The sequence below is a fragment of the Molossus molossus genome, unplaced genomic scaffold (assembly GCF_014108415.1).
Source record: "Molossus molossus isolate mMolMol1 unplaced genomic scaffold, mMolMol1.p scaffold_m16_p_11, whole genome shotgun sequence".
Classification (NCBI taxonomy): Eukaryota; Metazoa; Chordata; class Mammalia; order Chiroptera; family Molossidae; genus Molossus; species Molossus molossus.
In genome coordinates this window covers 85,225,433-85,250,250 of record NW_023425346.1, presented here as the reverse complement: position 1 = coordinate 85,250,250, position 24,818 = coordinate 85,225,433, and the positions used below count along the sequence as shown (strand labels likewise).

Here is a 24,818-nt window from a genome sequence, read left to right as displayed (position 1 = left end):
TCAGAAATAGTCTGGTCTCTCTTGACTTCCGTTAGCTTCAAGCAGCTGGGCAGAATGTATTTTCACATTGAATTAAAACAATAATGATACAGTTTTTCTACACAGCTCTGATTCAAATATCGTAAGACTGGAAAGAAGGTCATTGCTAGGTGTTCTTCAATATTAGTATTAAAAAATTAAAGAGTTGATCATCTCACCAGAGATTAAAACTTTAAATTCAGCTGTAGTAAAATTATCTTTGGATTTTGTATTAAAGTGCATTTTTGAAAGTCAAGAGTAAAATTTGACTTTTACTAGCTAGTTTGTATTTATTGATGCATATTTTAAGAGGTATGAGCAAAACAGAAAATAAGTAAGGATTCTTTGAAAAGGTATAGAATACTGAGCAAGTATGAAAAATGGTAAAATTATGAATGGTTTGGGTAATGATAATTTCTGAATAGTTTGTGTAAGTTCAGGCTCATAGCACCTAGATCAAGAAGTAGACAAAATGCCCCTGAAGCCCTGGCCAGTGTGGCTGAGTTGGTTGAGCTTTGTCCCAAACACCAAGAGGTCTCCAGTTTGATTTCCAGTTAGACCAAATTCTGGGGTGCGGGCTCAATCCCCAGTAAGGGGCTGGCAGAAAGTGATCTATATTTCTCTCTCGCTCTCCCTCTCCCTCCCTTTCTAGAATCAATAGAAACATATTTTTAAGACATGCCCCTGAAACTCATGTAACAAAAACTCCCCTCAGTGCTGAGTGATAAGAGGCAGATACTTTGGTCCACAGATCTACAGCTTTATTAACTCATGAAAAATATACCCCAGCATCAAAACCTTTTTGACCTATCTTGTTCATGAACTTTATATTCACTGCATTTCTGAAATTGTGATGTATTTATGGAGGGCACCAAATCTTTTAATAGATTCTCTAAATTTTCATTCTCCTTACATGATAGCATCCTCAGATGAATCATTATTAAAATAATACTTTGAACAGTAATGATTCTCAAATTTCTATCTACACATTAATAACGATGAGTAAGTTATGGGTATATACATCCCCATTTGCAAACATTTATTGCATACCTACTGTGAAATATTAGTTGAGGTTCAGAGATTTTCTGAAATAGGCAATTCAAGTTAATGAGGGTAAATGATTCTTGTGCACACTAGGACTATTTATATCAATCTATGGGGCAATAATAAAAACATGCTTGTTCTGTACTTATCTCATGCCAGTTACTCTTTAAGTGCTTTACATATATTAATCTATTTAATCTTCACCACAACCTGTGAGATAGGTGCTATTATGGCCGTTTCAGAGAGGAGGAAGGTGAGTGACAGGGATTTTAATTAACTTGTGAGTGTCACACCGCCGGAACATGGCAGAGCTGAGTTTGATTCAGCCAATTGACTCCAGAATCTGCATTCAAACCTACTACACTATCCTGCATACCCTGGGACCAACACAAGAATTGAATTTCCAGTTTACACAGTTCAATTTGCTGCTATAATATAAAAGCTTCTATCATTTAGCATTATTTTAAATATAAATGCAAACAACTCAATCGCCTGCAGTATGCCCTGAAATTTACAGAATATCAAACTTTTTTTCCCTACAAAACTAGTAGAATATTTTAAAGCTATATGACTTCACTGTGTCCATTGATTTCCACATGTCCACATGACCCCATGACCCATCAAGAGAGGGGTTAGTCTTAAAGGTGCAGATTTAGGGTTCCACAGCAGGGGATCCAATCCATGTTCTACCACTCATTAGACAGATGACTTAGAGCAACTTCCTTGACCTCTCTCAGCCTCAGTTTTCTCATATTTAAAATGGGATTAAATCAGTATGCATCTCATAGGATTAAGTTAATCTACCGAAGTAGAAGTGTTTAGTTTCGTGTCTGCCATGTTCTAAGTCTGTTCCCAGAATGCAGTGCAGCTCGCTGGCATGGCAATAAGGGCATGGATGGTGCTCAAGGGCAGAGTGAAAGGTTTCTTTTCAACCAATGCAGTACCCACCTATCATAATGAAGATTCTTCTTTAACCCTTTTTGAACTTTTTTAAGGGACATCAGTTAGTTTGTTTTTTTGTCTTTTTTCTGATAACTCTCTTGTCTCCTTCATTGCATCACACTGTGATTTAAGGAGTGATTTTATTTTGAAGGAATTTAGCAGAGCGTGAGGACTTCCAGTGAGGGAATCCAATCTCAATGGCTGTGATGCGGACAGACCTGTTGTCAGCAAGTCATAGACGATTCAACGCTCTGATTCAGGGTGTGAACGGAGAAATAAGGTGGCATTCATAATTAAGGACTTGGACGTGTTCATCTGTACTTTGATGTTTCATAGTCACACAGCAACCATTCAAATGTACTTCCGATGGTTTGGTAAAGACATAGATGCTTCTGTGTTCATTTCTTATAATGATGGTTGAATAGTGAGGAAGAGATTTCATCTGGTTTCCTGAATTGAGTTTTCATTATTTTGAAGAAAATACTCTTTTATGGACAAATATTATCAAGCTTCAGGATATACTATCACCTGCAGAGGCTTTGTGTATAGAGTTTCAAGAAGTTTTAGAATTTTTGAGGTTTTGCTTGAAATGTAGAATGTGTCATTAGAGTCTTGGTGAATGTTAGGTCCCTATAGGTAGAGCATATGTCATTTTTCCTGCACATGTTTAGGAAATGTATACATGGTATTCCCATTAGGATGACCTTTAGTTCATGGAATCATTATCTATCTAAATGACAAAATACAAAAAAAACAGAATTATTCTCAATTCACTACCCTTTGTTATCCAGTTAATTACCAAGGATATTTATTTTACGTGTGTACCTTGAAATTGTCTGCTTCCTAATATTTCCTCCGGCCTAGTTTAGTTGAAGATTAACACAATCATGTATGTAGGAGCTGGATGAGTAGCAGAATGCTGGGATTCTGAAACTGAAGACCAGGAGCCCTCACTAGTGTATATGTAATAATTAGCTAAGGAGAATGTTTGAAACTTGCCTGGTATGGGAACTGAAAAAAACATATCTATGAAAAATGGATGTACCTAATTGACTGCCAGCATGCAACCTTTATTTCACACTCTCAACCCTTTTCTTCTGGATGTGGCAGTGGCTCCTGACTCGAGCTATCTGTGTGTCCAGTCTGTCCTCTATACTGGCACCAAGACACCAACGGTAACTGTCATTGTCTTGCTCTTCTTTTCCAACCAACTTCTGCATCACCACATTGAAGGCTGCACAAAGTGCAAGGCCACACTCCACCATGACTTGGAAGGGACCTTTGTTGGATCTAGCCTCTTAGTTTCACCACTCACCGCTCCCTTTCCCTTAGACATTATTCTCCAGAAATACGGAATCGCACGCCTTTGTGCTAGTACCCTGGTTATTGATGTACCTGTTCTCTGCAGTTTTGCCCTCATCTTGTCCAACTGCTGGGTCTTATTTAAACCTGACTCAGAAGGCAGTGTCTCTCTGAAGCCTCCCTCTCATACAGGCTTGCTAGGCTGTCCTGCACACTCCTCAAGAAGGTAGCTCTGCTTAAATGCCTACATGCATCACACCAATCCATGCGAGTTTCTGTTCCACATCTGCCCACTTTATTCATCTAACTCTGCCCTCCTTTAATGCCTAGACGTTGACCCACTCTTCTCTCTCTGGTGCCTAGCACAGTGCCAGGTACATAGTATGTGTGTTCTATGATTGTGTGTGGATGTGAATATTGACTTGTTGCCAACATGCTTCCCATATTCTGATAAGAAGTTGGTAAGAGAGAAGAATGAATGTTATTGTGGACATTTCTCAGAAGGACACAATTAACGATGATACTTTATCCTTAGGTAATATCTTTATTTTTGATCCTTCAAGTCACCTAAGGGCTATATGTTTTCGGATTCACTTTATTCTAGGAAATTCCCATTTGGCATAATCAAATAGAAAGCACTGTTTGGAAAAGAGGGTGAAACCCCCATAAATCCCATCGTGGGTTGATTTCAGAAAACGCTAATACATGTGGTGTCACCCAACTGCTGACGGATTGGACCGCACCCGGCACTGTCTCCACCGGTCGTGTCTAATGGACATTTATATAGTCTGGCCCAGGATGCTGTTGGAAGCAATCTTCTCTTTACACTGCACTGGGTCTACGGTTCATAATTTCTGACCTGGGTGATTTATGTGTCTGTTTTCCACAGCTTTTGTTTTGATATCAGAAACCATTCATCCTTCAAAGTCCTGCAGTTGTAATGTTAACTGCCAACAGCACTGATTTGCAATTGGCATGAGTGTATGCTTTAACCATTTATATATAATTCTGATTTGCTGTCGGATGACAGCCTTTTCTTTTTCCCACTGAAATACTCCAATAAAGAACCCCCATTAACTCTTTCATAAAAATATGTTGATTTAAGCAAAATATATTCACTCTAAGCCTCTGAGTTCATTCCCTTGGTTTTATATCAAACTTTTTGTTGTCTAATGTTTAATGACTCTTCCTGCTGAGGTAACAATAATTGTTGCTTCTATGAAAAATTAACAATCTTTATAGATATTAATATATATATTATCTATACATAGATGACATATATATAACATATATACATATAACATGTATACAGATACATACATGTGTGTATGTGTATATTGCAGGGTGAGCCAGCTATATCTCTTGTTGGCAACCAGCAATATATTTTATTTTTAATTACCCTATTTGTTGCATAAAGACAAATTAAAGGCTAATTTGAGGGTCATTAAAACTATGTGATTTCATCAAATGATCTCACTTACATATAGAATCAAATGAACAAGGTAAACTGATGAACATAATAGATCCAGAGACATGGTAGCAGGGCACAGAGTGATGCATCTCAGAGGGAAGGGGTGTATGCAATTGACACACGGTCCTGTGGCAAAGGCCTGGGTCGGGGCTGGAAGCAGGGTGGAGACCGTCAGTGGGGAAAGCAAGGGGAACATCTTAACACTCTCAATAATAAATTTTTAAAAAGCTATGTGATTTCATTTTTGTGTTCTTATAATGACTATTAATGTCATCGAAGCCTTTTGAAAATTACTGACTTTTAATGACTGTAGGGTATAATTCACTTTTCACATAATGAATAAGAATAATATAATCTTCATCCTTGATAGAATCTATGATGGTGATTTTGCACCATTAAATCTTTATAAGGATTGCCTTTTAAAGTTGGATCAGTGTATTTGTTTGGAGCAGGTGTGTGGGGGGACGACATGACACAAGAGTTATTGAGAAGAAAACAATTAGCAATGTGCGGATCAGCCCAAATATATGTTAGCTTATCTACTAAGACACCTGTATACCTCCCTAACGAAGGCGTTTGCAAAAGAATATCAAGTCTCCGGGGAAAAAATGATCTAACATTTAGCTCATGTGCAGGTAATTTATTCTTCTTTATAGGAGTTCTGGAAGAAAAGGCCAACAGCTCTTTGTTGTTCGCTTTTTTTTTTTTTTAATCACTGGTTTTCCTTAATTTTGAATCTATTCCAGGATTCTGCTTCACAAAGCATTTTCCACCGAGTGCTAAGACACTGCCTTTTAGTCCACAGAAAAGACGAGGCGTTGACTGACGTTGGTTGGGAACTTGGTGTCTTTCAGGGGATGATGTATCTGGAGGAGAGGCGGCTTGTGCATCGCGATTTGGCCGCCCGAAATGTCTTAGTGAAATCTCCAAACCACGTGAAAATCACGGACTTTGGCCTCGCCAGACTCTTGGAAGGAGATGAAAAGGAGTATAACGCGGATGGAGGAAAGGTGGGTGTCTTTCTGAGAGCAATACTGATGGTGAACGTGGTATGGTGTCCTTTTATCTCTTCCTGTTTTATAGGAAGAATAAATAAGCCTGAGGTCTGAGAGATTATAAAGTCTCTGTCCTACCATTTGCATTCTCTCCTGCCCAGGGTGAAAAAACAGAGAGAGAGAATATATTATGAACCTCTATTTCTCAAAAGTAGCTAAAATAAAAAAATACATGTCTGGACCCATGCAGTCCTATGTCAGACCCAGTGTTAGAAAGTGGGTGGATCCTTAGGGACTCGAGACAAATTAAACTTCAATCCAGTGCTATAGAAATTGTCCCTTTGGGCCTAAAAGCGTGGGGCTGTTACAGAAAAGTATGTTTTCTCTCATAGACTAGAGAGAAGCTTGGCTACTACCTGGAACCGAAGGGGGATGGGCCATCCTATTTAACCGCTAATCCTCTTATAACATTCAACAGATTCGTCTTATCTGACTTGTTTTTAGCCTTTATCACAGTGTATTAGTTACCAATTCACCTTATTTATTACCTGATCTTCCCACAAGAATGTAACTTGCTCTATCTCAGGGGTCTGAACAGCACAGCTTCTGTGAACTTTTCTGACCCTCCAGCCTCGGGCCCTGCCTGACAACCATGCTCCTGCCTCTCCAGCCCACCATGTGTTCGTGCCTTAGCTCTCGTCCTGTCCCACTAACCCACTTTCAGCTTGCCATTCTTGGCCAACCAGCCACTGTGGTCTTCATGGGGAGGTCCCTCTTCTTGACCTGGGGAAACTTAGATCAGGAGGGGCCGAATGAAAAAACAAATGCAGCCTTAACCTCTGGTGACCCAAAGCTAATGCTAACAAAAAGATTGTTATTCATATGTCACATAACTAATATGTTTATTCTGTGCCTTATTCATCATGGGCTATCCAAATATATAGTATAGCTATTTTGCAGTGATAGGCTTCCAAATGCATATTATTGATTTTTATATTACATTCTTATAGGAACACATATATTCAAATATAATCACAAGGCATAAGAACACAATTTTTTTTTTTTAAACCAACTGCAGTTTTGTAGTATTATTTGGCCTTTTCCTTGATTTTATTGGCCCATCTGTCTGTTTACTACTCTATGGCAGCAGTTTGAGGCCACAGCTTTGAAATTCACTACAAGATTGCATGGGAGGAGAAGTCTATAAATCACATGACTTCACTTGTCTTGAGAACACACAGCTGTAAGATTTGTCTAAAGCAAGATTCATTATAGCGTTAAATGCCTAGTAACCATTAAGTCTTTATCAAGCCACCTGTGATTTAAACTTACTTCTTTAACACAATGTCTGTAGTCCATAAAGTCAGCTAACTCCTTGCCCATAGGGAAATTATTTTCAATGTGTCTCTGTTCCCTTTCACGGAATACCATGATTCTGCCGTAGAGTTACCTTGGTATCACCTTGGTGAGCAGCCAACCTCATGATTTCAAAGGCCTATTTCGTTTTAAGCTTTCAACTGCAAAGTAGAAGTGTTTATCTTTATTCCATGGAACCTAGTTATATTTTCAGCTATATAATGCTGCTCCTTGTAGTTGAAAACTCATTCTGCTCACCCATCAGCAGCAGGGTATGTGAGTTCGGTTGTTTTTCCTGTAGGGACGGTGGATTTGTACTGACTCTCATGTTCTTTGATATAATTTCTGTATTGAAAATGGTATATATTTCCAATTCTGGCTGACCAAGGTGAGGGAGATCATTTGGGGCTGAGGAACAAAGCCAGACTAACTTTGGAATTCATTAGTTTACGTGTTTTAGGGACCAAATTATCTGAAAGGAGACAGGTAGAGGCACGTGTGGGCAGAGTCTGTTCCCCTGCTAGCCTGACATTCGTCTGAGGGTGAAAAGGGATAGCTGAGAATTCCAGGCCTCTCATTTTGGGGGAAAAAATATATATTGTATGACCCCATTTTTAAAAGTACATGTGTTGATGTTTAGAATTGTAAAACAATAGTAACTAGTAACTTAATTACTACATAAATTAAGATGATGAGAAGTAATATTTTAGTTTTCACTGTTTATGAAGATTTTTAAAGATAAGTATATTTTTAGTTTAATTTATTTTGAGAATTTTATAAATTTCAGTGTATTTGCTCCCTGTATTGAAATACAGCATATTTATATTCTCAATACACACAATCAAAAAATATAATTGAGGCAGCACTCACATTTAGGAAATCAATATAGAAAATACGTTTTATATAATTATAAAACTTTCTCTTTTTATTTCTCTGTAGATGCCAATTAAATGGATGGCTCTGGAGTGTATACACTACAGGAAATTCACCCACCAGAGTGATGTTTGGAGCTATGGTAAATACATCTTCCCTGTGAATTAAAACGGTTAAGACAAAAATAAATATATTAGTTTCATGTAAAATATCTTAAGCCAAATTATTTTATTTCATTGTAAATGCCTATTTATAAGGCTTGCTTTCTAAAAGAATTAACTCTTTCCTCTTCCATTCAGAAAAACCAAAACTTGAATAGTATTGTTACCTGCCTTTTGTTCTTTCTTGGTTCTCTACAGTGTAATATATTAATATGTGAGCTGAGTCATGTACCATAACCTTTGGTTTGGCAGCAATTGTCTGATCATTTTGACTGAAAAAGGAACTAGCCAATTTTTCTTTAGGTGCAATTTCACAGAATCTCATGGCCTTAACTTTCAACAACTCTGAAAGCATAACTCTAAGTGCAATGAATATTTTTTAAAAAATAAATTTTTAATGGGAATTTCTCTTAACATAAGAAAAAAATAGAGATTGTTGTTATAACAAAGAACAATTACTGAAAGCAGTTAGGTGAAGTAACAAGTGTGAGTGGCAAGAGTAGAGAGAATATTGCTAATTGCAGCTTTAATTTTAATTTACCAAATACTTTTGGAGTAAACAGGCATATTACAGAGCAAATCATATGAACTGGAAAAGAGTTATTTTTAAATTTTTAAATTTATTTAATTACGTTTAAATGAATTGTTGAAATGGCCTACTTAACATCAGTCTGACTTTTTACAAGTTTAGTCCATCCCAGTATTAGTGAGAATGATGCAGCATATTTTCTAAGTATAAATACATTATATAAAACTAGCATTTTTACAAATTAAACGTACATTGCCTATTTAAATAAAAAGGTGGTGGAGGCCCTGGCTGGTTTGGCTCAGCGGTTAAAGCGTCGGCCTGCGGTCCTGAGAGACCCAGGTTCGGTTCCCGCTAAGGGCGCGTACCTCGGTTGCAGTTTGTCCCCGACTCTGGTCAGTCGTGCGGGTGGCAGCCACTTGATGTGTCCCTTTCACATCGATGTTTCTCTCTCTCTCTCTCTGTTCCTCTCTCTCCCTCCCACTCTACCTAAACAAACAACAAAAAAAAAAATGGAAAAATGTCCTCGGGTGAGGATTTAAAAAAAAAAAAAAAAGGTGGTGGAGGGCCTGGCCAGTTTGGCTCAGCGGTTGAGCGTCAGCCTGCGGACCAGAGAGTCCCGGGTTCGGTTCCTGCTAGGAGCATGTACCAAAAAATAGAAAGGTGGTGGAGGGACTTAAAATATATAGAATTCACTTCACTCAATTTTAAACTTAGTTTTTATCTTTTTTTTTTTTGGTAATTCTCACTGACCAGAGGATATTTTTTCCATTGACTTTTAGAGAGAGTGGAAGGGGTGGAGGGATGGGAGAGAGAAACATTGGTGTGGGAGAGACATGTCGATTGTGGCCTCCACATGTGCCCCAACCAGAGCCAGGGCTGGAACCTGCACCCAGGTTCATGTCCTTGACCAGGAATTGAACCTGTGACCCTCCAGTGCACAGGCTGAACCTTTAACCACTGAGCCATGTCAGCAAGGGCTGAATTCTGTCTTTAATTTTCAGAGAAAATAATTATACCATTCAATCACTAAAGAAATTACACCTCTTTAGCAGATAAGCATATGTTATCTTTTAAGAAATTAGATATTTCTATAAAGTGATTGTCTCCCCCTCCACATGTATGGCATCGGAGGTCTTATGTATTCTACCAGGCTTAAAAGTAGAAAGTGTTGTGTGTTTGAAATTTAGAAATTTACGGGAAAACTATTTACAAACTTTTTGTTAAACTGTAAGGATTAAATAGATAAATGTATCTACCATGGGATATACATTAATATATAGATAAGCTTTTATATATTAAATGATATAAACTTATATATTAGATGATATAAATACATTTATATATCATATTGTATATGATAGATTTATATATTATCCTTTTTCCCATTTTTTCTATTTATATTTCCTTGAATTAATGTGGCACTCTATTGCAGACAAATTTTTAATGACCTCTAAAAATAAGATTATGTACTCTCTGAGGGTTGTTACAGTTTATTTCAAAGTTATGTTAACCTAGAAACATAGAAACAATGGACAGGGCTTGCTTAAGGCAAAGATAAATCTTTTAGTAAGAGTTTTATGCCTGGGACATGACTGCCCAATTAGGAATTTATGATCAGATCACCCTGTGAGGTTACTTTCCATAGCACACCATTTTATGTTCATATAAGTGTTATGAGCTTTAAAGGGACTTTAGTTTGAATAAATAATGTATTACAGATGGCAGTGGAAAAGAAAACATACTCCTAATTAATACATTTTATGTTAAAAGATACCTGGATATATGCATCAATGAAACTTCACTTGGTAATACTGTTGTACCTAGATAGCTATTTCTGAACTTATAGTCTTTATTCTTAAGAAAACTGTACCTTTTTAATTACATAATTATTAGATCATAATAAAGAAGAGATCTGTAAGATATATTATTGCTCAAATCAAAACCATTATCATTATCAAAGCTGGCTATCTGCAGCTAATATTTCAGGTGTTTGCTTTTACCAAGAAAATCAATGTTCTAATGATTCAAGAAAGTGATTTCATTATCTAAGAAAAAAACTATTATTAATTCCTTTCAGTTTTGTGGTCCGCACTTCACATGTATTTAATCTAACATATAGATCATTTCTCACTCAGGTTTTCATATATGCTAAAGAAATGAATGTGTTTTTATTTCACTTGTTCTCTTAGCATTAGTTTAAAAGAGAGCCACAGTTATTTACCGAAACAAAAGGTAATCATTCAGCAACCCCAGTTTAGCCTCTAGGGCTTTTAATAGTAAAACTGTTAATCTTGAATTTAGTCAATATCGGATTATTCCTGCAATCATATTTAATTGGTTCTGAATATATATTATATAGTAAGTAAATTGTTTTATAGGCTGTAATATGGTGTAGTGAAACTTAACTTGGTCAGCAAACAGCATTACTTACAAGTAATAAATGGCAACAGAATGTTATCCTGATATCCACCTTGGATCATCTCTACAACCCATTACAAATTTCAAGAGAATAGTAAGAGGTTTGAGTTTCCCGCAAAGATTTTGTCACTGGGTGTCTAAAGGTGGGTACAGGAATCAGAAAAGCCTTTCTCAAGTCTGTTTCTGATTCTGTTTCTGAATGCTAGGGAGCATTCCTTTGCTGTTAGTGTATCGCTCAGTCATTAAAAGTATGTTGTTAATATGCTTACATAAAAATTTGATCTCCAATTTAGGAGTCACCATATGGGAACTGATGACATTTGGAGGAAAGCCCTATGACGGAATTCCAACCCGAGAAATCCCCGACTTACTAGAAAAAGGAGAACGTTTGCCCCAGCCTCCTATCTGCACTATTGACGTTTACATGGTCATGGTCAAATGTAAGAGAGCAAAGTAATCTTATCACTACCACCCTCACGCTTAGTAACGTAGTAGCACAGATTAATCTACCTGCATAATATTTCTGTATATTGATAAATATAACAGGCTAAAATTATTTGTGGAATGAACATGTAAACTCTTGTTTGTTGTGATTCTTATTTCAATGAAGCAGTATCATGCTTCTGTGCTATGAAGTCACATTATATGACTTACTCTTCTTATTCATTTCTCTTTGAGTCTTATGATTTCCACGACAATCTAATTGTCTTTCGTAAAGAGGTTGTATTGAGTCACAATGTTAGTAATTTTTATTGGAAAATAGCAGACTAAAGAAATGATCTAAATATAAAGAAAGAAGGCTTGAAACAGGTCGCTAAAAAAAAAAAGAATTAAATGGAAATAGGTTTTTAGTCAACAGGAAATTAGCAGGACCCACTGGGAAGTAGAAAAACATGGGTCTACATTGAACTAAAAAGATTATATTTGTTTACTTTTTTCTATTTGATCATTTGTTTACATCTAACTCTTTTACTTTTCCCTCTCCTTTCTACACCCAGACGTGTGTTTTGGAAGCCTAGGATCTTAATTTAAATAGAAATAGAAAAGTCTCTGGAGTTTCTGACTTAATTTAAGTGAGATTAACATTGCAGCGATCTTTCTTGTGTAATCTGGGGTTTTCCCCTTTTGATTTGCATAGGATTAGCAAAGAAACAAACTGGTGAAGGTGAATAAGCATCTTATTAATAAGAGACTTTGGACCCAGGTCTACCTGATTTATATTCATGACATGTGTGATACATTCTGACAGTGAGGGAAGAAACAGAAAGTGTGCTTTCCAGTTCAGGTCAGCGTGCCCTTTTCTCTAAGCCGAGTTCTATTTACTTAATATTTAGTTAGAAATAAACTGATACCTTGCTGTGAAGTTAACCTTTTTTGGTTTCAATAGTTCCAGAAACACCTGTCTTCTCATTAGCACCTTGGCATCAAAAGCATTTAAAAAATTTTTTTGTCAGTGGATACATCTAGACTACAGAGCATTTCAACTTTGTTAGGAGGGAAAAAATTCAGGTGTAATTAATGATGTATAAATGATACCCAAAGGCTTTCCAGAATAAGAATACAAATTGAACTTCGAGAGAGAGGAGAAATGAGCTTTATAGCTTTATTGGATCAAACATTGATAAGAAGTCATCTATGGAAGAATGTTTAAAAATATATACACACTATATAATTTGATCCCATAACCAGCATCAGGGATGCTTAGATTCTTTATTTAGATTCCTTGATGAAATAATGAAAAAAGAGGGAAACACTTTGCATCATAGGGAGTTTTACCTTGCTTTTAGGAGTTTCAAGGCCCAAGAAGACGGTCATTGGCAAGAAAATCAAGGGAAGCTTGGTGCTTTTATTCTTGTCGTCTCATCAGCTGAACAGAGCCTGGAGAGATAAGACCCATTTTATCTAGACTCCCAGCTAAATAATAATGCATACCTTGAAAACTGCTGAGAGTACTTTTATTCCGAAAAGGCTAATACTAAAATAAGCCAATGGCTGCTGCTGAACAAACATTACCAATCATTTTGCATTAGATTTTTTTCCCCCTCCAGGAAAAAATTACCATTAAAAAGTTGCTTTCTATTCCCCTTTTCCCCTTTGTGCCAGGGACCACATTGTAAGCAAAGCTTTTATTCCATGTCACTCCTGATACAAAATAATAAATTATATGCCAATCACCATCAGAGAAAAGTTTTAAAAGAGAATTATCTCCATACCTAAGGGAAAAAAAAATCTGAAATTCTATATTAATATGGTTAAGCTAGGTTATATTTTTCTAGAAAGAAAATTAAATATATTTAGATCAAGAAAATAAAAAGTTTCTTTTATTCTACAGTATATTCTGTTATTCATTTAGTTATGAATGTCAACAAACTAATTGAGGTAGAACCCTCACCTATTGGATTCTTTCTTTCATTAGCTTGTTTTTGTTTTTCAGATTATTATTAAACCAATATTTTTAGCCTGTATTTTCATAAATTTCTCATCCATTTCTTGCTATTTATAAATAGAGTGATTTTCATTGCATATGGATTTCTAGGTTGGATGATTGATGCTGACAGTAGACCTAAATTTAAGGAACTGGCTGCTGAATTTTCGAGGATGGCTCGGGACCCTCAAAGATACTTAGTTATTCAGGTTAGTAGTTATGACTTAGATTTTTAAGAATTTCCCAATGGCAAGCTCACTGCAAAACATGAATGATATCTGGACTTTGGAACTGTGTTAATCACCACTCACAAATAGATTAACTAAGCAGAATAGCATGTGAAATGACTTATGGAAAATTGCCTTTTAAGCCCTGGCCAGTTTGGTTCAGTGGTTAGAGCCCATGGACCAGGGAAAATTGCCCTCTACTTGATGTCAGAACACTTCTAAGCACCTTCCCTTAGTATTCTAGTGCATCTGCTATTGAACAGCCAAGTAATTATGATTATCCACACACACAAAAAGCCTTTATCCTCAGACTAGCATTTTTATAACATTATGTGTAAGTCATGTTCATTATTATAATCTTCCCTTTTCAGAACAAAAATGATAGATTTTTATTTAAATCTTGTCTGTGATTGAAGACAATGAATGAAAGCTTCAAAATATTGATATTTCATTTCATAGAAAATAGTTTTAAATTTGTTTTGGGAGATATGCAGTGTCTAAGCATAACTCAGATTCACATGAATTGATAACATATAAATTAAATAACAGGCCAAAAGAAGTTTTTATGTTTAACACTAGAAAAAAATGAAGTGGGTAATTTAAAAATTATAACTGATTTATTTATGATGATTTTTACTTAAACCATAAGCAAATAGACCTTGGTTTATTATACTCAATAAGACAAGGTAGTGTTTATCTTTATATCTATGGTCTGACATGAAGATAAAAGGTGGTATTATAAGAGAATGATTTCCAACCATCTTTATCTCAAATTAATTTTTATTAACAAACTGCTTACCAAAAAAATCACGTAACACATAACTTTGGAAAAATATCTACATATAAGAAATAGATGTGGTAAGAAAAAATACAGCTGGGGTTTGGGTGTCTCTCCTCCTATTTGTTATTTTGATGCCCTCACTTCAGCAATGTTGTGCAGTATCACAAATCACAGAGCTTGTCTCTCCATCCTGATAATTCTACACTATCGACCAAACCTCCCTCAAAATAAAGATTGATAAATCAATTGCCCATTGTTATTTATTCTTAAAGTCAAACACCATGTTGGCAATGAAGTCTACCATGATTCTCAGATCTGAAATGGATTTTTCCTCCCTCAAAACATAGCATTTGGCTTTATTTAACTCTAATAACATTTTTCATATTCTTCTTGTATTAGATTTATCTTACCTTGTCATATCTGAGCACATTATAGGCTTCTTTCTGGCTGGCAATTATGCTAAAGAACTACTTTTTACACGAGTGCATGCATTTTCAAACATTGGTTTTGATGTTACACAAATTTACTGCAAAGGCCACATAGATAAAGGGACAAATTAATGTTTGTGTGTCTGATGGGCAAATCTTTAGGGTGATGATCGTATGAAGCTTCCTAGTCCAAACGACAGCAAGTTCTTTCAGAATCTCTTGGATGAAGAGGATTTGGAAGATATGATGGATGCTGAGGAGTACCTGGTCCCTCAGGCTTTCAACATCCCACCTCCCATCTACACTTCCAGAGCAAGAATTGACTCAAATAGGGTAAGAAATAATTTTATACCAAGTACCATATTATTACTGAGAAATGAAATTATGTAAATATACTTAAGGGCTAAAATTACAAAACAATTTTATAGCTCAAATCAGTGTGATCGCTACCTTAAACACATGCCATATACCATACCAATAACAGATATGCTAAACTTGCCATATATAGTTAATTTTGGAAGAAAAGGATGGGCAATACAATATCTACTCTGAAAGATCTTCAAGATAGAAGGAGAAACATTTTCTTTATTTTAAGTAAGTTAAAACAAATCTTAGTGTTAAAAATTCTAAAACCAATTCAGATGAATAAAATTGCAAATTTATAAATGAAATTTCATATCAAGAAAGGCTTTCTATATTTTTCTTAATATGATATTGACTTATAAGTCAAGAGATAATACCAATGCAACTCTCTTTCACTCACTTAAGAGACATTAAATATTTTATCAAGTGGAAGCAGAAAGAGAAAATTGTACAATTCTTTGAACTAAATTAATATTAGGAGAGCTACTTAATCATTTTGAAGATGTAGATCTAAGTTTTGAAAGAAGCTTCTGAAAAGAATTTACATTTCATTTATCATAGTTAACCCACCCTATATGAATACATTCTTTCTCTGAAAACTGTCAATCATGTATTCATTTATGGTTTTTTTTAAACGCATTCACGATTCATTCAGCATGTATTGAGTATCTCTGCATGTGCAGCATTATTAGACACTTGAGGTTTAAAGGACTTCGACATACCTCCTGCCTTCAATAGTGCCCAATAAATGAATCACACAGATGTAGAGACAGAGTACAGCATGCTAAGTGTTGTTACTGAGAAAATTGGCCGTTGTGTAACACGGAGAAGCAGTGAAATAGTGGCTGTGATCTATAAGCATGGTGCTTAATCTTCTCATAGTCTTCTCCTCCACCTAAGAACATTGTAGCCTGTAGAACAAGCAGCGTTCCATTTGCCTTGCCTGTGGCATAATAAAAGGTTCACCTTGCTGTTCATTCTCTAGAATAAAGTCATTTGCTTTATTTCAGATTGACAGCAATAATAAAGTAATACTTAGTGTTTCTTGTGTGTCAACACACATATAGTGTCTCCTAATCTTTACAACAATCCCATGAGATTCTATCATTATTGTTCCCATCTTAAGATGAGGAAACTTGTCACAAAGTTGTGTGATTTGACAGGTGGCACGGTTAGCCATCGGAGGAACAGGATTCCGATGCATGCAGTCTGTCTCCACCGCACATGTTGTTGCTTCAGAGCTATTAGAACATGTCATCTTCGTGATATGGTTTTTCTTGGCCTCAACCTAAACATAATTTACCAGGTGATTTTCTTAAAAAATATCTCCCCGAACTACCCCACATTATTTGCCCACCCTGGAAGGTCTGATATAGAAAGAGTCAAAGATGGAGACCTCAATTACATTTTCTTTTACATGAAAAATACGTCCTGCATCCCAGTGAGATAGAGATATAACTAAAAGATTTAAAAGTTAAATAAACTAACATGTGTTCTGATTGGAGGATGTTGTCCTGGGGAAGCTGTAAGTGGGCTGACTAGAAGTGAGGCATCCTATGTGGTTAGATAGGGGTGCATATTTGGCTTCCTATGATTGGTCCTAAGTTGAAAGTGGGGATAAAAATGAAGGAAGCTGTTAATTATTAAACAGTCTTGGCCATTTGGGGCCAAATGCTACAGAAGTTATTGCTGGTCTTTCTGGATGGCTAGTACAGGTAGTAATCTAGCTTCTTGCAAGTCTGACATAGCCCATTGGCTTTCTGGGCTGTGTACTGTATATATGGTGTCCTAGGAAGATTGCTGTCAGTTGTGGGTTAGACTCTATTTTTATATATGATCCAGCCATTGTCTGTTTGCACAGTCTATCGATGTTTTAGGTGCTATTGCTGCCTTTCTTCTCTCTGGATATCACTTAAATAAATTGGGCTCAACATTTCAATTAAATGTTCAATACAGTTTTGAAATTTCTGCATAAATTTATTTTCCGTTAAGGTGGATAAGTTTTTTCTTTTTCTTTCCGAGTTACCTAGATTTGTGTTTGTTTGGTGTAATGAATTATACATTAAATGCAACAGCAACAAGTAGGTAATAAATGAATATTGCTAAAGATATTTTAGCTTCAATAATATTAGCTAGTTCGATGTAAAATCGTCAATGCATTTTTATTTTATTTTATTCATTTATTTATTTTTATCCTCATGCGAGGACTTTTTTTTCATTTATTTTTTGTTCAGAGAGAGCAGAAGGGAGAGAGAGGAAGAGAGAGAGAGAGAAAAACATTGACGTGAAATTTACACATCGAGTGGCTGCCACCCGCACGACCCAACCAGGGCCGGGGACAAACTGCAACCGAGGTACGTGCCCTTAGCGGGAACCGAACCCGGGTCTCTCCGGACCACAGGCTGATGCTCTAACCGCTGAGCTAAATCAGCCAGGGCTTCAATGCATTTTTATAGAGGAAGACATTTCAGTTGTTACAGAATCAGTTATTTGTGATGATAGATTAAGTACCCACCTCTTTCAAACGTATCCGCTAACTCTCAACTACACAGGCCAGCAGAAGACAAAGGGACTGTCGCTGCTGCATATGGGCGGAGCGGGAGACCCATGGCAGATGGATTGCAACACGAACATTCTCCATGTCTTTCTGACCTGCTAAGGAATAACTATATGAACAGTTTCGTACTTTCCCACTTTTGGCCTCCTCTCTCCTAGCATGGATATATAGAGTTGCAATGTGGTAGCATGTAGTCAGAAGAAATAAAGAATGAGGAAATAAGAGTTTGGTACCTCAAATTTTGAACAGTTTCTAAATAATTGCGTGTAGGCAATATAGTTGACTTCTCAAAAACTGTGATTTCTATATATGTGTTATTTGTACCACCATCACATTGCCCTCGAATAAGATTTCATAACTGTGATAAATATATTTTAGTAAGGTCAACACAGACATTGTAATTACCTTTAAGGTTTTTACTAATTCATCATTTCAAAAATTAGAAATAAAATCTTCCTATAGGATTTATAATATTGTACAATATATGTTTCTAATAATGCATAAACTAGTAGAAATTCAAGCAAAATGACAATACAGAAATGATGTCATTCTCAATAATGACATTTGAAAATATGAGTTTTATTTGAGTTTGTCTTTGCAGTTCAATATATCAGAACCATGACCTTTTATTTTATGAAATAATAAAAATAACAATAACATCAGCTAAAGCTTACTGGGTGTTTACTATGACCCAGATACTATTCTAACTGCTATTTATTAACTACTTCATAAAGCTCTATGAAATTGTTACTAATATTTGTCCAATTTTAAGAGTTAAGGAAATTGAGTTGTGAAAAGCTTAGGTAACTTACAAATGATAAAAAAGCTGAACTAGAGTCCAGCTGGTGTGGCTCAGTGGTGGAGCATCAACCCATGCACCAAGAGGTTGCTGGTTCGATTCCTGGTCAGGGCACATGCCCAGGTTGTGGGCGGGATCCCCAGTGGGGAGCATGCAGGAGGCAGCCAATCGATGTTCCCTCTCATCGATGTTTCTATCTCTCTCTCCCTCTCCTTTCCTCTCTCTGTAAAATCAATTTAAAAAAATTTTTAAAAAAAGCGAAGCTAGAGCTACCAGCTTTCAATAGTTCCACATGGAGTCCTGTTCTTTTTGTTGCCATTATTAATCCTCATCTGAGGATATTTTTCCATTGATTTTTAGACAGAATGGAATGGAAGGGGGCGGGGGGAGAGAGAGAGAGAGAGAGAGAGAGAGAGAGAGAGAGAGAGAGAAAAAGAAAGAGAAAGAAAGAAACATGGATGTGAGAGAGACACATTGACTGGTTGCCTCCTGCAATACCCCAACTGGGGCCAGAGATTGAACCTGCAACCCAGGTACACGCCTTGGACCGGGAATCCAACGTGGGACCTTTGCATCCACAGGCAGACACTCTAACCATTGAGCCAAACCAGCCAGGGCTGGAGTCCTATTCTTAACATAACAAGTTACTGTTAAACTTCTTGCTATTTTTGGAACGAACACTTTTGTTTCACTCAGTGCTAATTGGATAATTTCACATTCTAAAACAAAAGCTTTGATACTTCAGCTTCGGCCATATTATTTAATCAGACTCTGTTTTCTCTTTTCAATGATGAGAAGATTGAACTAGATCTCCTGTAAGCTTTTTCTAATTTTAAAAATACATTATCATAGACTTTTCAAAATAAAGATTATTTTTTATGTATTCATATTTTATTTATTTGTGAAGAATATTTAATTGGAAAATGACCAAAAGTATTTTGGGTTACCTCTATATACAACTATTTTTCTTATGTGATTGAATAGAGAAGAGAAAGACCTAAGGGCATAGTTAAGGAAGCATCTCATTGCTAAATGATGTAGTGGGAGAATTTTGTTATGATATTACAAGGTTACTCTGGTTGAAATTTTCCAAGGGTCAATATCAATTCTAACAACAGCTGCTACTTCTGTTACTTGATGATAAATGATTGTAGACTCAGGATATTGGTTTTATATGTCTTTCAAAATATGTCAAGGATTCCTGCAAAATATCCTTAATATGATGCTTAGTAATATATATATATATATATATATATATATATATATATATATATAAAATATATGACATTTGAATATATCTTATCTATTGAGCCAGAAGAAGGAGCACTTCTTATTAAAAGATTCTATATCAATAAGTATTTTTTGTCACACTATGTTTCTTATTTAAGTGATAGTGTTTTAAATTGTACAATTTATGCAATGAAAGATTAAATGAGTTAACACATTGAATGTTTATTGTGGGCTAGGCATTGTGTTAGACATGAGGGTACAGAGTTTCAAGACAAAGGTTTCTGCCCTCAAAGAATTTATATTCTAGTTGAGGAAGTAATATTCTAAAAGCAGTATACCAGATATTATAGGAAAAAGACGAGGAATCAAATCAGCTTAAGAAGCTATAGAAAGTTATTTTAGATATGTTATTATTGGAGGGTTAACATCTAGCTTGAAACAAAAGTCGAGTTTTGATAGAGCAGGTCTAAAATTTGTCAGAGAAGGCGAAAAGAAAAAAAAGCCAACATAAAGACAAGAAAATGAGTTTTTCAAGCATATTTTAAAATCCTAATTTTTTATTTTTGTTTTGTTTTGGGTGTCTTTAATTCAAAGCCTAAACTATGCTAATACTGCCTATTATTTATCTGAAACCTTGTATTGAAATGTTAATATTTCTGAACTACACATACTTGAGAACTCTTTTAAGTTATCTGATGAGGTCAGACGGAGGGCCTTCTTTCGATTTTCTGATTTTCGGTCAGTATTATGAAGGCTTGAAACAGGTTTTGAAATCTCCTGCTTCTCATTAATGTCCTCCAATTCAAAACAAAATGCATCTTGGCTTTCTTGAAAAACAACTCTGAAATTCCTAATTTCTGTTTCTTCTGCCGTGACACTAATTCGGGCCCTCATAGCTTCACAGAAATTAATACAATGTCACCTTGACATCCACTTCTTTTGAAAATGTGCTCAATTTCTAAATATGGTGTTTACGTTGTACCAGGTAAGGAACAATATCAGTGAATATTTCAAGCATCTGATCATTTATCATCACTACTTCCTTTTATATTTTTGTCCTCATCTATTTCGAGTGCACCTATCACTTTCATCAGTGGGATAAACTTGAATGATATGTTTTATTAGATCTCTCTTTATATGATATATAATCCTATTGTCGCAAACGGTTGAAGGATTTTTGAGCATTTATCCTAGGAAGTGCCTGGGTCATTCCAGTTGACCAGTCCCTGAAATTTATTTTTTACTTCTCTCTAGCTCTCACACACAAAATTACCCAGAGCTGGAAGCATTACTCCAATACTGATCTCTTTCAAAATATAGATCATACTGGTGTTTTTGGTTTTAGATTCAAGGTGTGAGTGGGTAGTTGATTTATTCTAACAAAGAGCTGTCTCTGCTTACGTATTAACAATTTGTCTTCTTTTCCTAAATAAGAACATAGTGTCAAATTCTATTTGTTGATTCTTCCAAGTTCTTGGAAATTACAAATATATCAAAAATAGTACTGATCTCTCTAATTTTCCACTAATCTGAAAGTATCCCTCACCCTCTCAAATGAGTATATATAGCAAAATATCAGTGTCTTTTTGTGCAATATCTTCTGTATCTGTGACTTTCTTAAAATCTGGCTGTATTATTTTAGTTATACTATTCTTTGTAAGCTTTGCTTTAACGAAGTATTTTTTACCCAGCGCTATTATTCTTTCGTTTCTCTCTGACTCCCTAAGGATTTTCATTAAGTTTTGGCCATAACATCTTGTTAAACATAATGATAAACCCTCTGGAGTACCAGTGGATTCTTCATTTAACCATATGTTTAGAAATTATAAACAAAATTAAACATTTCTTCAATTTCTTAAATAAGAAAGAGATCATTTTTAGACTTTTTTTTCAATTTTTATCTCCAGGTATAAAAATCACTCCTAGCAGCTTTGGACTTTGGAAAGCACCTCCTTGTTATAGTATTTTGTGATTTCCTCTACAGTTTTTCCATTGTTTAAAGAATCTTCCTTTTCTGTTAGAAAATGACTGCCTATGGTCCCTTTAACATCTTTCTATACAATACATCTTACTTATTTTTTCTCTCTTCCATCCTTAAACAAAGTCTAGCCCTCAATATGTTTAAATCTAAATACGAATGTCTATAAATACATGCACCAGGAACAGAGGAGGACTATTTCTTACAGCATGGTCAATCAGTGACCCCTTCTACCCCCCTAGCTCTAGGCTGAAGTAGCAACAAGGTGTTTAGAATTTCCCAGCTTCACTGTTGAGGAAGCAGAAGAAAGAGTTTGGCAGGAAACACACACCAAAAAAAGTTATTTCCTGTACATAAATTCTCACACTCGGATGTACACACAGACACTGGGCTCTCCTTACTATACTCCCAGCATAACCCTTTTCTCTCTCATCTGCTACTTCCCTTTCCTTCATTTCCTCTAGCATGTCTGTCCTTCTCTGGGCACTGTTCCAACTAGATTTCCCCTTAATGAGTGTGGTTTGTCCTTGACCCAACTGGATAGATCAGCTCTAAGTGCGGTAATGCTCACCACTGAGCTGCCCCATTGTAGTGTAAGGTGAATGTGTAAGTAATTACGTACTTACAGAGCGTCAGGGCTGGAGGGCACCTTACAGAACTTCTGGTACAAAGGCTGTCATTTTGCAGTTGTGTGAACTGATGCTGGAGAACAAAACGCATGGCTCAGTGTCTTTGCTTTAGAGGGAACCGTGGACAGCCTTGCTGGAATCTCTCCTGAGTCGGGCATTCATAAACCTCACATTCAACCCCGTCCTTTATTGGTTCTGGCGGTTTTTTTGTTTGTTTGTTTGCTTTTTCCTGGTCAAAATGATGGAAATCTTGACTTTGACTTCAAGTCTAGTGAGATTTTGCATCAATTGGTTTAAAAAACTCCTTCCAGAAGTGCCCAGAGAAGCCAGGGCCTCGCCTCTGTTTTGCCTCCTCTGTTTATTCTGAGACTCCCTGAAGCCAGCAGTTAATGGTGCAGGGGGATGGGGTGAAATGGACAGAGCCGGCCAGGGAACAGGAAGCACAGCCAGGACGCCTGTGTCGGGCCTCAGTAATGACAGGCTTGGCAGGAAAACGATCCCTACACATTTCACAAATGTCTCACAGTCTTCAAACGTGAACTGAGATAGAGCTACCATGTATTGACCACATATTTATGTGTGAGGTTCTGCTATGAACTTTTACATGTGTTATTACCCTTTTACATTATTTTACATTTATTGCCCTTAACCCTCACCACAAGGATAAGTAGAAAGCAGGACTGCATTTTTCCAACAGAAGCTGGACCATTGAGACCCAAAGTCTTTCTGCTGAAAATTTCCAGTTTGTGTGGTAAAGAGTGAGATGTGTACTCGGATCCGTCTGGTCTGCAGTTATGCTTTTAAGTTCCAACCTTCATTTGGTTAAAGAACATGCAAAATCAATATGTCATCTTAATAAATAACAATCAAACAAAATGTAAATACAATCCTATAATTATTCAAATGAAGTTCATTAAAAGTAGTTGGTACAGAGTTCTAGTTTCTTTCATTTGGTTTACAAATATTTCAGACAATCTTTATGAAGCTTTCTTCTTTTACTCTTTGCCTGGAAAGTAACATTCTGAAAATTACCTTCCCTCTTGCTTGACTCCTTCGAGGACTCAAACTGCACTACACGCAACGTAACTGAAGTGTCGGAGAGAAACTCTCATTCTTGGAAAACTGACTAAAATAGGTGATGGCTAAATAATGCTTGAAAGTTAACAAAGAACTTTGACACACATAACATTTTATTTTTCACACCAGAATCCCAATAACACAGTAACCGGAATCCCTGACCTAGTAAATGACTTGGTAACTTGGTTAAGAGGTTGGTAACTCAAGATCCAAACCAGGGTCAGGTCTTCTCACTGCAAACTGAGTGACCTGTCTACGGATAAAGATTCATCCTTGTAGCTTCTTGTCACAACGGGGGCGACATACAACACCAGGAGAGCACGGGCCACAGAAATGCTGCTTGTTTGAGGACAGTCTGGTGTAAAAGAACATGTCATTGATCTTTCTGAACCTATTTTGTTCTTGAGTAATTGTCAGCTAGCATAAGAAGTCTTTTTGAATAATCAAAAGAGGTGTTTTTCCCTTTGTTCAAAAATAGAAAGAAAAAAAAAATCAGATCTAGGAAAGGAAACAGAAAGGAGGACGGGGCAGCTAGAGATGATACTTCGATTTTGAATGTTAATTAACGTGCTTTCTAAATCATTTAGATGGCTATTTTTTAGTATTGTTGACACAAGATTCCCAGCTCTGACTGTGTATTATTGAAAGCATCTCATCAGGACGCCTATTCTGTACTGTACTAGACCTGGAGAACATTATGGCGGGTTTCTTTCCCCTTTACACAATAGAATTGGGAGATGATCATCAACTTTCCATTCACAGTTTGTGGAAGTGAATTTATGTATGTATGCATGCATGCATGTATGTTTATTTATTTGTGCACATCCATCTTGGTCTGCGAGAGCTCCCCGTTCAGGCCATCTTGCTATCATGATTACTTCTGCACCGACCTGAGAGAGAGAGATGTTCTTTTTCAGCCTCAATAAGGACTGATGGCATTTTGAGAGGTTCAGAATATCCTTTGATTACTCCATGAAACTGAGTGGAGAAGAAGGCTGTTCATAGTGGGGGCTGGGCTTGCTCATTAGCCTTTCTTTGTGCATTTTCTGCTGTTGAGCATCCCTTCATCACAAGCATCTTGTGTCTGTCTCCTTCCTCACTCACCTGCGCAGATGAAAAGTTCCCTCTTTGGGGTGGGATTCAGACACCAGCATGCTCTAAAGACGGGCTGACTGGGGCGCTGTGGGCCAGCCTGCCATTACACTTAAGCCAAAA

The 24,818-nt window shown here is 36.4% G+C and overlaps 1 protein-coding gene across 4 annotated transcripts in view; it reads left to right on the top strand.

The window, feature by feature from the left end:
• ERBB4 (erb-b2 receptor tyrosine kinase 4) overlaps positions 1–24,818 on the top strand; it is a 1,035,274-nt gene that overhangs the window by 985,346 nt on the left and 25,110 nt on the right. For all 4 annotated transcript variants that reach the window (XM_036253758.1, XM_036253760.1, XM_036253761.1 and 1 more), the window contains exons 21-25: positions 5,632–5,787; positions 8,068–8,143; positions 11,403–11,549; positions 13,646–13,743; positions 15,133–15,303. In XM_036253758.1, the coding sequence (XP_036109651.1) occupies positions 5,632–5,787; positions 8,068–8,143; positions 11,403–11,549; positions 13,646–13,743; positions 15,133–15,303 (648 nt within the window). The remainder of the gene's footprint in view (positions 1–5,631; positions 5,788–8,067; positions 8,144–11,402; positions 11,550–13,645; positions 13,744–15,132; positions 15,304–24,818) is intronic.